The 12,947-nt window shown below is 45.7% G+C and overlaps 1 protein-coding gene across 2 annotated transcripts in view; it reads right to left on the bottom strand.

Moving 5' to 3' along the window:
* The window catches only part of USP33 (ubiquitin specific peptidase 33), a 56,465-nt gene that overhangs the window by 9,260 nt on the left and 34,258 nt on the right, over nt 1–12,947 (bottom strand). For both annotated transcript variants that reach the window (XM_066597813.1, XM_066597812.1), the window contains exons 18-21: nt 7,942–8,068; nt 6,962–7,131; nt 5,489–5,570; nt 1,292–1,400 (exon numbers count right to left, since the gene is read on the bottom strand). In XM_066597813.1, the coding sequence (XP_066453910.1) occupies nt 1,292–1,400; nt 5,489–5,570; nt 6,962–7,131; nt 7,942–8,068 (488 nt within the window). The remainder of the gene's footprint in view (nt 1–1,291; nt 1,401–5,488; nt 5,571–6,961; nt 7,132–7,941; nt 8,069–12,947) is intronic.

A 12,947-nucleotide genomic window follows, 5' to 3' on the forward strand; every position in this document is an offset into this window, starting at 1 on the left:
TTACAGTGCCAAATTGCATGAAAGAATCACTCAGCGGTAGCTGGCGTTCTCAAGAACTGCCGAGGTCTACTTCCGGGATCCAGGGCGATTGGATGTGCGCCCCCAGATGGTCTCTTATTGGACTAACTCTTTAACCCTTTCAGGAATAGAGATTATTTATTTTCGTTTTATCATCCCCACCTTCCAAGAGCTGTAACGTTTTCATTTTCCGTTGATTAGCTGTACAAGGGCTTAAAAAAAAGTTTAAAAGTGGGGAGAAATTTAAAAAGAAGGTTCAATTGCTCCATTTTTTTTTTTGGAGGGGGTAGTGTTATTACAGCGTTCCCAATGTGGTCAAATGACTCGTGAAGTTTGTTCTATGGTCGGTACGATTACAGGGATACCAAATGTTTGGGTCGTTAAAGGTTTTTATCTAGTTTTAATAAAGCATGAAGAAAATGAATTCTTAAAACAAAAAATCGCTTTCTGCCGCCGTATTCCGAGACTCGTAACTCGTTTATTGATTCGTCTGTAGGATGAGCTGCAATTTTAATTAGCACCATTTTGGGGAAACGTATGTCTTTTTGATCACTTTTTATTCAAATTTTTTGGGGAGCTGGAATACAATAATTGCGATTCGATTCGCGAGCCCGCTCTACGCACACTTCACGATCGCCCAACTTAAATTTACATTAAGTGGTCGCGAAGCAGTTAAAATGACTCAGGTTTTGGGGCAAAATTCTATCCTGGGACTGAAGGGTGGAGGGGCTTATTACCTGCAGTTGACAGTCGGTGGTCATTTGGTTTCACTGGTTCCAGGTGCCATTTTCAAGCTACCAAGATGGCCACTGCCTTTGTACTGCTCTGCGATTGGCCAGCGCTGCTCATATGAGCAATCACAGAAAGGGTATAGTGCGTCTTGGTTGTCCTACCACCATCAATGCGCTACGCATGATTTGGTAGTCTAAAGATGGTGGTCTTGGACACCCAAAAACAGGACCCCTAACTAGCAGAACTAAACAATGGCTAAGAAAATTAACTACTGGTACTGTACCCCCTCCCCCTCCATGCTCCGGTCCCAGGACAAAGGATTGTCCCCAAATCAGAGGATTGCTTTGATTTAAAAAAAAAAAAAAAGAAAAAATACACAGCACTTTGCATAAAAATTCTTTTTGGTTTTGAAATATGTCCTGATCATTGCCTTCCGCACACCGGAAGAGCCATTCATACATCCACCATACATCGGATGCCCACCCGCAATATTCGCTAGAAAATCCGGAAGAAAATGACCCAAACAAAAATATCCATTTACCCGAATGAATGTCTCCAGTTCCATTTTCCGCCTTTTTTCAATCTTCTCCATTTCGGTCTGACACGTGTGACATACATAGAGGTGGTTGACAGCCGGACCCCCTCCAAATCTACAAGTGTCACGACAGAAGAGAATAGATTACTATTATAAGTCTGGATAGGAGGGAAACAAATCTGCGAGAAAGAAATGTAGAGCAGAACCCTCAATACAAAGCCCAATATCACCAAGTAGAGCAGTACTTACCCGTCCTCTGCCGCGGGGATCCAGCGCTGTAGCTCCGCCATCCTCCTGGTGTTTGTTGTGAATAGGTAGTCACAGGAAGTCACCTGACTGCTGCAACCAATCCGAGGCCACAGTGTCACCACCTGTTCACCTGGCATCATCGCTCACATCCTGGGCGCATAACGCCAGGAGTACAGAACAGTGACACTGCAGCCTGTGATTGGTTGCAGCGGTCAGGGGAGTTCCTGTAACATCATCTTCCACAATAAGAACCAGTAGGACAGCGGGGCCACAGCGCTGGATCCCCGCGGCAGAAGTACTGCTATTTTTGCCATTTTAACACAGTTGGAAGTATAGGATGAACGTTGTCTGATAATTGAACAACCCCTTTAAAAGGGGGATTCCTATTTGATTAATCAACGCAAAGTATGTCCAATAAGTGAAAATGGAACAATTCACTAATTTGCTTCCTGTGCCCACAACACAGCGCTCGGGAGACAGCGTGGCTTTTCTAAGCTCACCATGTACAGCCACTCCACCTGAACAGGAGGGCTTCTGGGCATGCTCAGTAGCTCACAAGCCTTTCTACGAGATCAGTAAATCTTCTCTTAAGACCCAATTACATGTAACGATTGTCACTTGAATGACAATGCACGATAATTGTTACATTTAAACGTGAGCCATCATGCACTTATCATTCGCTTTTCGTTTGTCGCTCAGTTTCAGCCTTCATCGGCGGCTCGCTCACTTCTCGTTACATTTAAACTCTTCTCACTCATAGAATGTGAAGCAGCGATCAAGAAGTGAACAATTCTCAACAATGACCTACCTGTCTAAACATTCAGAACAAGCGCAAACTAATTAGCGGTGACGTCACTCGCGAGTACTACAGGGGTTGCTTTCCTCTGTAGCTGGGGCTCCTATGGACGCCCCAGCTACAGAAGGAAAGTGTCAAATAAAGAAAGAAAAAAAAGTGAATGTCCCCCAGAGGTCTTACATGACGTCATGGGGGACATAGATAGTAAAAAAAAACATGATTACATAAATAAGTAAAACAAAATAACAGAATAAAACTATATATATATATATATATATATATATATATATATATATATATATATATATATATATATATATATATATAAAGAAAGAAAACAACACAAAGCAGACGCCAACAAAAACCGTCGCCGTATGCGCCCTGTAAACCAAAACAATACATACTATATATCAAAACGTCCGAAACAAATAGAGGAACCCATTCCCATACTTTATTTTAGTGTAAATATAAAAATAATTAAAATTATTTTTGCTGCTTTTCTTTTTCCGTGACATATAGGGCGTTTTTTATTTTTTTTAATGTCTTTTTCACTGACTTTTTTTCAGTTTTTTTTAAATTTCATTGGGGTAAAAAGCTTAAAAAAATGATTTTTTTAAACATATATGTATGTATATATATATATATATATATATATATATATATATATATATATATATATATATATATACATACATATATGTTTAAAAAAATCATTTTTTTAAGCTTTTTACCCCAATGAAATTTAAAAAAAACTGAAAAGAAGTCAGTGAAAAAGACATAAAAAAAAATAAAAAACGCCCTATATGTCACGGAAAAAGAAAAGCAGCAAAAATAATTTTGGCAGCTAAAGGAAAAAAAATAGAGCAGTAAAACCGCCACATGGGTAAAATCCCTAAAAAGTGTCTGGTCTTTGAGGGGTTAAGGATCTCGTACAGAAAGTATACTTAGAGAGGTATTCCTAAAATTGGCTTATCCTTTCCATAGGATAGGTTATAAAAGTCTGATTGATAGGGGTCTCATTGCTGAGACCCCCACCAATTCAGAGAAAGGTACAGTGTCTCCCTCTTCTCATCACTTCAGCCACCTGCACCGATGCAGAGACTGAATGGAGCGGCGGTAGGACATGTGGCCCCATTCATTTCAGTGGGGCTGGCAGAAATAGACAAGAATTAACTCTCTGCAATCTCCGGCAACCCCACTGAAGATGAATGAAATTGAACAGCCAATGCACGATTGCTGATCTACTCCAATCAAGGCCTTACTGGCTGTACCCACTGCGGTACCCGCAGATTATACCAAGTCCCTCTGTTACCTTCATAGGGCTTTCAAAATATATCCTGGCTGAAGTCCTTTCCTCTTCAGCAAGACATGTGCAGCCACTGCGGTGATGGAGGTATTTAGGAACCGGCCGTGCAGGAGAGGAGAAGGAGAAATGCTGTGAGATCTCGCCAGAAGCGTTAGCACAACTGCCCATAGGGTGGGCAGCACTGGTGTCCCGTAGAGGCCAGGCTGCAGCAGCAGAATCCCAGTCTGCATCCTCACTACCCGACTGCTCAACTCACTGTGACCGGAAACCAACCACAAAGCTCCGGCCCCAGTGGGAGGAGCGCCCGCTCACAGATCTGCCTAGCAGAGGAGAAATATTGGAACGGGAGGAGATTTTATCCCTGCAAAGGCAAATATGCCATTCAGGTGTAAGGGAAAGCATGTGCTTCTCGTTGGTCGTTCAGCTTCAGCCGGCATAAGCATCAGCGCCGGCTCGTGCACTCATTGTGGAGTTTAAACACGGATCTTCAGGGTTTCACACTGGAGTGTGAAATACTGAATGATTGGCACAAAGTCTAAACCGGCTGCACGAGCTGAGGAGGATGTGACCGGCCCATATAGACCGGAATCATAAGAGTCTCAGCCGTGTAAAAGGGGCAGAACTCACAAAATGCTTCTAACTGTAGACCCTTATGTGCACCTTAGTGTGTAACTGGAGAGCGATGAGAACCCGGAAACTGGAGGCAACATAATCACATATAATCCCTTCCAATTCATTCAAGTCAGAACAAAAGCCTAAACCGAGCGACTGTGAGAACAGAAAATATTAGTAACACAAACCCCATGCTAAGCTTATGCTGTAACATAAGGGGGACATTAAATGTACAAGTGATTGATAAGACAAGAGATAACCTTCCATCACTGTTCGTGAGTCTGGGAAGTTTTCCGCAGGTCTTCTTGTACTACAGCAGAAAGAGGGAAGGGAAGAGGCTCCTGCTGCAGCCAGCTGTCTATCAGCCAGGCACCGGAAAGAGGAGAAGCTCCTGCTGCAGACAGCTGTCTATCAGCCAGGCACCGGAAAGAGGAGAAGCTCCTGCTGCAGACAGCTGTCTATCAGCCAGGCACCGGAAAGAGGAGAGGCTCCTGCTGCAGCCAGCTGTCTCACAGCCAGGCACCAGAAAGAGGAGAGGCTCCTGCTGCAGCCAGCTGTCTATCAGCCAGGCACCGGAAAGAGGAGAGGCTCCTGCTGCAGCCAGCTGTCTATCAGCCAGGCACCGGAAAGAGGAGAAGCTCCTGCTGCAGACAGCTGTCTATCAGCCAGGCACCGGAAAGAGGAGAAGCTCCTGCTGCAGCCAGCTGTCTCTCAGCCAGGCACCAGAAAGAGGAGAGGCTCCTGCTGCAGCCAGCTGTCTATCAGCCAGGCACCGGAAAGAGGAGAGGCTCCTGCTGCAGCCAGCTCTCTCACAGCCAGGAACAGGAAAGTCATGGGGACATGACTGATTGCCTGGGACACTGGGTTCTCAGTTTTAATGGTAAAACAAAACAATAGGAGATCAAATGAAAGGCTCAGATTAACCCCTTACGACCAACAGGGAGCAATGTTTCATACTCCAGGGCGCCCCGTCCCAGCAACATATTCCCCCCACACTGGCAACTTGACTTTTCCTGCATGCATATCTCCTATACAGATGAATGGGAGTCAAGCCATAGGAGTGCGTGGGACAAAGCACTTAAAGGGGCACCCAGCGAGTACGAAACATTGCTCCCCAGTCTTCCCGTTCCATCATCTTTGAGCCCAATAATGTAGTTTATGGGGGTTCACAGTGTCCTTTAAAGGGCCAACACGCAGTACTTCTGGAAGACGAGGTCCAGGAGGCGGACATGATACACACCTGCCATATAAATAATCCCAGATGTTCTGCGGCAGCATCACGACGAGGTCTTCAATCAGGCCAGCCTTCCGTGGTGGAACACCTGCAAATCAGAGAAAGGTGCGTGAAAGTTGGGAGTCCTGATTAAAATATACGCCATTAAAGGGTTATTCAAACGTCACAATTTGTTTTTTCAAAAAGTATGTCAAAAACTGCAACGAGTGAATAAAGACTAACGGCTTGTCTCTCAGTGGGCATGTGGACATTGTTAAAATGTTGCTCCACTTGGGATCCCCTTCAACTACCTTTTTAAATTTTTTTTTTTTTTTTTGCATCGCTGCATTTAAGGTTCATAACCTTTACTCCTCCATCGACAGAGCTCTGCGAGGGCTATGTGTTATAAGCTGTAGTTTATTTTGGTACCGTATTGATGTACAAAGTGCTTTTTTGATCACTTTTATTGCAATTTATTGATTTATTATACTAATTGTTACAGATATGATTGTACCAAATATTTAGGGTTTTCTTTTTATACAAAGAGTGGAAAGTAGCCAAAAAAAGGGGGATTTTGGTTACTTTTTTTTTTCCTTCTTACATTTTTTTAGGTCCCTGTGAGGAACTTGAACCAGAAAAGCTTTGATAATACATTGCCGTACTTCTGTACTGCAATGCATTATCGCTTACAATAGCGAGCACAGGCCATGGCAGAGGGCTGATGACGTCAGAGGGAGCTCCCTCCCTCTGTGAACCCTTTACATGCCGTGATCTACACTGATCGCGGCGTGCAAGTGGTTGACAGCGAAGATCAGTGTTCTCACCAATCCCCGTTGTTGCAGTGAGGGCCGGCTGTCAGTCTTAGCTGGCTCTCACTGCAGGATAACGCAGGTTCACTTCTGAGCCCATGCCATCCACAGGACATAAAAGTTTATATCCTGTTGGGTGAAGTACCATGCGCCCAGGACGTGACGTTAAAGGGTTAAAGGGGTTGTCCAGCTACTGGACAACTCCTTTTCACCAGGACCCCCTGTATGCAAATAATAAACATAGTCAAACTTACCCGTCCGCAGTTGCTGGGATCCAGCGGTGCAGGCTGCTGCGGTCCTGGCGATTCCTGAGAGATGATATCACAGGAAAACAGAAGACTGCTGCAGCCAATGAGAGGCAGCAGCATCACCTCTTGTTCTCCTGAGCGCCATGGTGGCAGGAGTTCAAGAATGTGATGCTGCAGCCTCTCATTGGCTGCAGCGGTCACCCGATTCCCTGAGACATCATCAATCACAACGATCACAGCCGGGCTGCAGCTCTGGATCGCGGCGGCCATGGATGAGTAAGTATGACTCTGTTTATTATTTTCATACAGGGCGTCCTATTGAAAAGGGGTTGTCCAGCAACTGGAGAACCCCTTTAATTCACACTTCTACTATGATCAACCTTATACTTCATGACAAAACAGGATCTGAAAAACTAAATCTTGCAAGTGTAAAAAGTGCATACCGCCGTGCAAGCAGAGGAAGTCATTATTTGATATGGGTCCAGGTTCTGCAAAGGTCTTAAACTTATTGAGCCACTGGTGGGAGATGTAGAACTGCAGGAGGCTGGGTTCGGTCAGGTTTAGCAGGCTCGTCACTCGTCTCCGCTCCTTCTGAGCGTCTTCACTTGATTTTCTAGGGGAAAACAAAGCAAAAAAAACCTGTCTGAGCTAGAGATCCTCCAGAATTCACTTCTCTAAAGACTCAGTGTATCTTTATATGGAACAGCGGTCTCCAACCTGACACTCTGGCTGTTGCAAAACTACAATCCGCAGTATGGGAATGGGTTGTAGTTCTGCAACAGATGAAGAGGTGCAGGTTAGATTATCCACGTTATCCAAGCCTCCTCTTCTCACACCTATAGCTCAGTCCATGAACAGCTTACACAATAACTAGGGTCCCCCGCTCATCAGCTGTTCCAAGTGACAGTAGGGCACAGCGCTGTACGTTGTATAGCGGTTGCACCTGGTATTGCAGCTCACTTGAATGGGACAAAAGCTGCCATTAGGCCATGTGACCGATGAACATGATGTCACAGGCCTGATAAGAGGCAGCAGCATTTACCGGAACGCCCTGGCCTCTTCAATCAACTGACTGGCAGGGATCTCTACTGGCATACCCCTGCCGATCAACTACGTCACGTCCTGTCCATAAGAGAAGCAGCAAACGTAAGAGGAGCGTGGCACTCCCGTCGATTTTAATGAGAGTGAAGCAGGCACTCCTACTTCCTGCCATGACCACTGATCTTGACGTCTGGCTTGCTGCAAAGACAGGGGTCCTGAGCAGCGGAACCCCATCCATCAACTACTGGTGTCCTATCCAGAGGATAGGTCATCAGTTCAAAAAGTTTGCAATATCCCTTTAATAGTGAGTGATACAATCATCAAATACTTCGAGTTTTGTTTTGGCAAGTAAAGAAATATCATAACAAACACGGGTAAATACCTGTAGAAGAGCACGTAAGCCTCGGCGTTCTGCACGGTGGCCTCAGAGACTTCCGTCACGCTTTGGTCGTCAAATTCATACCAGAGATTGCTCAGGTTGTTGCGACAATAAGCAATGTAGTGTCCGCCTGGAAGGGTCAATGCTTAATGGTTAACCAAAACGTCACAGCATCACATGCTATAAAACAGTGCAGCAGAGAACGAGGCGTACCGCATCGGATTACAGGGAGGAGAGTAGCCCTGTACCGCTTCTATGCAGCGCACGAGAAAACAGCGCAAACAGGGAGCCGCACGGCATACGTCAACCGAACTGTCAGCGCTAACTGCAGCGATGCATTATGGGAACTCAATTCAACGAAAATGTTTCCAATAGCCAACAGAATAGTGAGTGCAGCTCTGGAGTATAATACAGGATGTAACTCAGGATCAGTACAGGATAAGTAATGTATGTACACAGTGACTCCACCAGCAGAATAGTGAGTGCAGCTCTGGAGTATAATACAGGATGTAACTCAGGATCAGTACAGGATAAGTAATGTATGTGCACAGTGACTCCACCCAGCAGAATAGTGAGTGCAGCTCTGAAGTATAATACAGGATGTAACTCAGGAGCAGTACAGGATAAGTAATGTATGTACACAGTGACTCCATCAGCAGAATAGTGAGTGCAGCCCTGGAGTATAATACAGGATGTAACTCAGGATCAGTATAGGATAAGTAATGTATGTACACAGTGACTCCATCAGCAGAATAGTGAGTGCATCTCTGGAGTATAATACAGGATGTAACTAAGGATCAGTACAGGATAAGTAATGTATGTACACAGTGACTCCACCAGCAGAATAGTGAGTGCAGCTCTGGAGTATAATACAGGATGTAACTCAAGATCAGTGCAGGATAAGTAATGTATGTACACAGTGACTCCACCAGCAGAATAGTGAGTGCAGCTCTGGAGTATAATACAGGATGTAACTCAAGATCAGTGCAGGATAAGTAATGTATGTACACAGTGACTCAAAAAAATCGCCAGGACCGGATGGCTTAACATCCGAGTATTATAAGACCTTCAAGGACCTCTTGAGTCCCCTCTTGACTGAGGTATTCAATGAGTGTCTTTCCTCGGGCACTCTGCCTAGGTCAATGAGGAGGTCGGTTTTGATCCTTCTGTCAAAGGGTAAAGACTCGAGCCGTATTGAGAACTGGCGTCCCATAGCGCTTCTCAATATGGACAGGAAGGTTCTGGCAAAAGTGCTGTTTAATCGCGTGGTCAAGTTTGCACCCCGGCTCCCCTCGGGCACCCAGCATTGCTCTGTTCCAGGCCGTAGCACCTTTAGTGCTGTTCTAGGTGTCCAGGAGGCAGTGGAGCAGGGTAGGGCTGGTCACTGGGAGGGGTACCTGCTGTCCTTGGATCAGGCCAAAGCGTTTGATTGGGTTAATCACGAGTACCTCTGGTCTGTTCTTCTGAGATATGGCCTGCCAGTGGGGTTTGTCAATTGGCTCAAGACATTGTACGCGGGGGCTGAGACTTTCCCGCTAGTGAACGGTTGGGTCGGCCACCCATTTGAGGTTGGGTCTGGCGTCCGTCAGGGTTGTCCTCTGAGCCCCTTGCTGTACGTGTTTGCCATTGATCCTTTCCTTAGGAGGATTGATGATGGGCCTATGGCGGGGGTCGGGATGGATCGGACGGTGCCGGAAGCCACCCTCAGGGTGGCAGCGTACGCTGATGACGTCAGCATCCTCGGAAGCATCCGGGTCTGGCATCAACTGGGATAAGTGCGAAAGTCTCTGGTTAGGAAGGGGAGATCCTACATTTGGTCTCCCGGACACCCTTCCAGTGCCTCAGGACTCAGCTAAAGCTGACCGGGGAGATTACCCCATGCAAAATTGGGTGGTCAGGCTCGATGGTGCCACTCAGAAGGTGGCCTAGTGGAAGGGTTGGTCTTTGACTCTTCGGGAAAGGGTTAACCTGATCAAAACATACCTGCTCCCTTTATTCATCTACCTGGGCAGCGTATGCATTTTGCCAGAGCCTCTCTGGACCCGGATCTTCAACCTGTTCTTCCTAATGTTGTGGGGGAACAGGTTGAACCTAATTAGGAGAGATGTCACATATCGCACGAGGAGACTAGGGGGGTTATCTATGGTCAACCCCGTGGTGTTTCTCGTAAACACCTTTGTTAAGATCAATATAGGCAACCTCTGGCAAGAGAGGGCTCCTCCGTGGGTATTCTCCTGTTGGGGATGGCTTCGGCCTTTCTTCCAGGAATGGGAGACTGGAGGGCGAGTGAAGGATCTTCGCACGCCGCACGGGCATCTTCCGGCTTACACTACCGTGGTTCTGAAGGTGATATGTCGGTGGGGTCTGGGGATGTGGGAGATCAGAACCCTGTCGAGGAAACTCCTCGATAAGAGGGTTCTGTTGACCCATTTCCAGAAGCCCCTGGCGCTCAAGGACTGCCCAAGTCGGGACCTGGAGGGAGGGTTACGTTTATTGAATTCTGACAGGATCCCCTTGAAGTTTTGGGACTTGACTTGGCGCTGTTCCACGGGAGACTGTATGTAAGGGGCAACTTGAAGAGCAGGCCTCTGGTGGATAGGGGTTGCCCCCGCCAGGAGTGCAGCAACGTACTGGAAAGCATGGAGCATTTCCTGCTTCAGTGTCCCTTTAACACAGAGGTGTACAAACGGGTGGGAGCCTCCATTGGTTGGCCCAGGTTGGCACGCCTCTCGTATGTGGAATGGGTCTATGGGGCATTCAGGGACCTTGGTGGCAGAGATCGGTGCACTTTATTCTTAGTCAGCCTAGTGGTCAGGTTTCACATTTGGAATGCACGGTGTTTAGTCTCGACGGAAGAGAAAATCCTCCCCGTGGATGAGGTGAATAGAAACATCCTTGGTGACCTGGTGAAGGTGCGTTCTCTGGATTATGAGAGGTTGGGCACGACTAAGGCCTCTCTCCTATGGAGAGGCTTTGTCTTTCGTTAGGGACAGTTTTCTTATTGTTAGGGTCTTTGTAGGGACAGAATAGGGAGAGGTAGGGACAGTTTCTCTGAGGGTAAGTTTTAGGGAAGGAGTAGGGACATATTAACTATAGGGATAGTTTTTCTATTTGGTCGGTGCTCGGCTTATCATATCCAGTCCTGGTGGAGGGCTGAGTGTGACACTAGTAGAGTTTTTGGTCAAAGATAAAGTACGGCTGCAGGTAACTGAACCTTAGGCTTTCGGGTATTAATATGTAGTGTTGGTTTGTAGTTATGTAATATGAGATGTTATATGTTTTGTTTTGTATATAGGGCTAGGGGTTATAGATAGGTTGGGTGGGGGTTTATTGGGGGGAGGGGGGGATTTATGCCTCAGCCGTAGCTTGACACGTCCCGGACAATGAACATTGGGCACGGACTGTTGGTGCGGGCGTGACCCTCAGGCTGCGGCGGGCAGGGCGTGTATTCTGGTGCAGCTTGGCTCGTCCTGGACATAGACATTGAGCATGGACTTGGGATGCAGGCGTGGCTCCCAGGCTGCACCATAGGGGCTTTTTTGGGGGGAGGGGGGGTGGTTTGGTCTGGTTATAGGGTTAGTTTAGGATTATGTAAGGTTCTATTCTTTAGGTAGTGGGCATCACAAAAAAAAAGGACCAAAAAAGGGTATTGGGTTGTTCTTGTTATTATTATTACTTTTTGTTGTTAGTATTATTGTTATTATTATATAATTGTTTTGGCTAGAATTTCGGTTATTAGTCATATTTTCTTTCTTCTTTTTTGGGATTTCAGGCTGGATCCTGTGAGTTAGGGATGTTTTCTCACATCTGGGTATATTGTTATATGTAGTATGTAGCGTATATGTATTGGTGAGTATGAGTGAGTGTAGTTTGGAGTGCAGGTTGGTGTAGTGTGCTGTGTGTATTATTTGGACCAGATGGACCTTTTGCTTTTGTTCCTTGGTCCTGCAGTAAGGCAAAGTACAGTTAATATAAGTGATGATTTGTTTTGGTTTTATGTTTATGTCTTATGCCAAGTGAGCGACATTTATGTTCTGTTTATTGTTATGTTTTTTACTTTTATAATAAAAAAGATCTACAGGATGTAACTCAGGATCAGTACAGGATAAGTAATGTATGTACACAGTGACTCCACCAGCAGAATAGTGAGTGCAGCTCTGCAGTATAATACAGGATGTAACTCAGGATCAGTACAGGATAAGTAATGTATGTACACAGTGACTCCACCAGCAGAATAGTGAGTGCAGCTCTGGAGTATAATACAGGATGTAACTCAGGATCAGTACAGGATAAGTAATGTATGTACACAGTGACTCCACCAGCAGAATAGTGAGTGCAGCTCTAGAGTATAATACAGGATGTAACTCAGGATCAGTACAGGATAAGTAATGTATGTACACAGTGACTCCACCAGCAGGATAGTGAGTACAGCTCTGGAGTATAATACAGGATGTAACTCAGGATCAGTGCAGGATAAGTAATGTATGTACACAGTGACTCCACCAGCAGAATAGAGAGTGCAGCTCTGGAGTATAATATAGGATGTAACTCAGGATCAGTACAGGATAAGTAATGTATGTACACAGTGACTCCACCAGCAGAATAGTGAGTGCAGCTCTGGAGTATAATACAGGATGTAACTCAGGAGCAGTACAGGATAAGGTATGTACACAGTGACTCCACCAGCAGAATAGTGAGTGCAGCTCTGCAGTATAATACAGGATGTAACTCAGGAGCAGTACAGGATAAGTAATGTATGTTCACAGTGACTCCACCAGCAGAATAGTGAGTGCAGCTCTGCAGTATAATACAGGATGTAACTCAGGAGCAGTACAGGATAAGTAATGTATACATACAGTGACTCCACCAGCAGAATAGTGAGTGCAGCTCTGGAGTATAATACAGGATGTAACTCAGGATCAGTACAGGATAAGTAATGTATGTACACTGTGAGTCCACCAGCAGAATAATGAGTGCAGCTCTGCAGTATAATACAGGATGTAACTCAG

The sequence above is a fragment of the Eleutherodactylus coqui genome, chromosome 3 (genome assembly GCF_035609145.1).
Source record: "Eleutherodactylus coqui strain aEleCoq1 chromosome 3, aEleCoq1.hap1, whole genome shotgun sequence".
In the NCBI taxonomy this organism is placed as follows: Eukaryota; Metazoa; Chordata; class Amphibia; order Anura; family Eleutherodactylidae; genus Eleutherodactylus; species Eleutherodactylus coqui.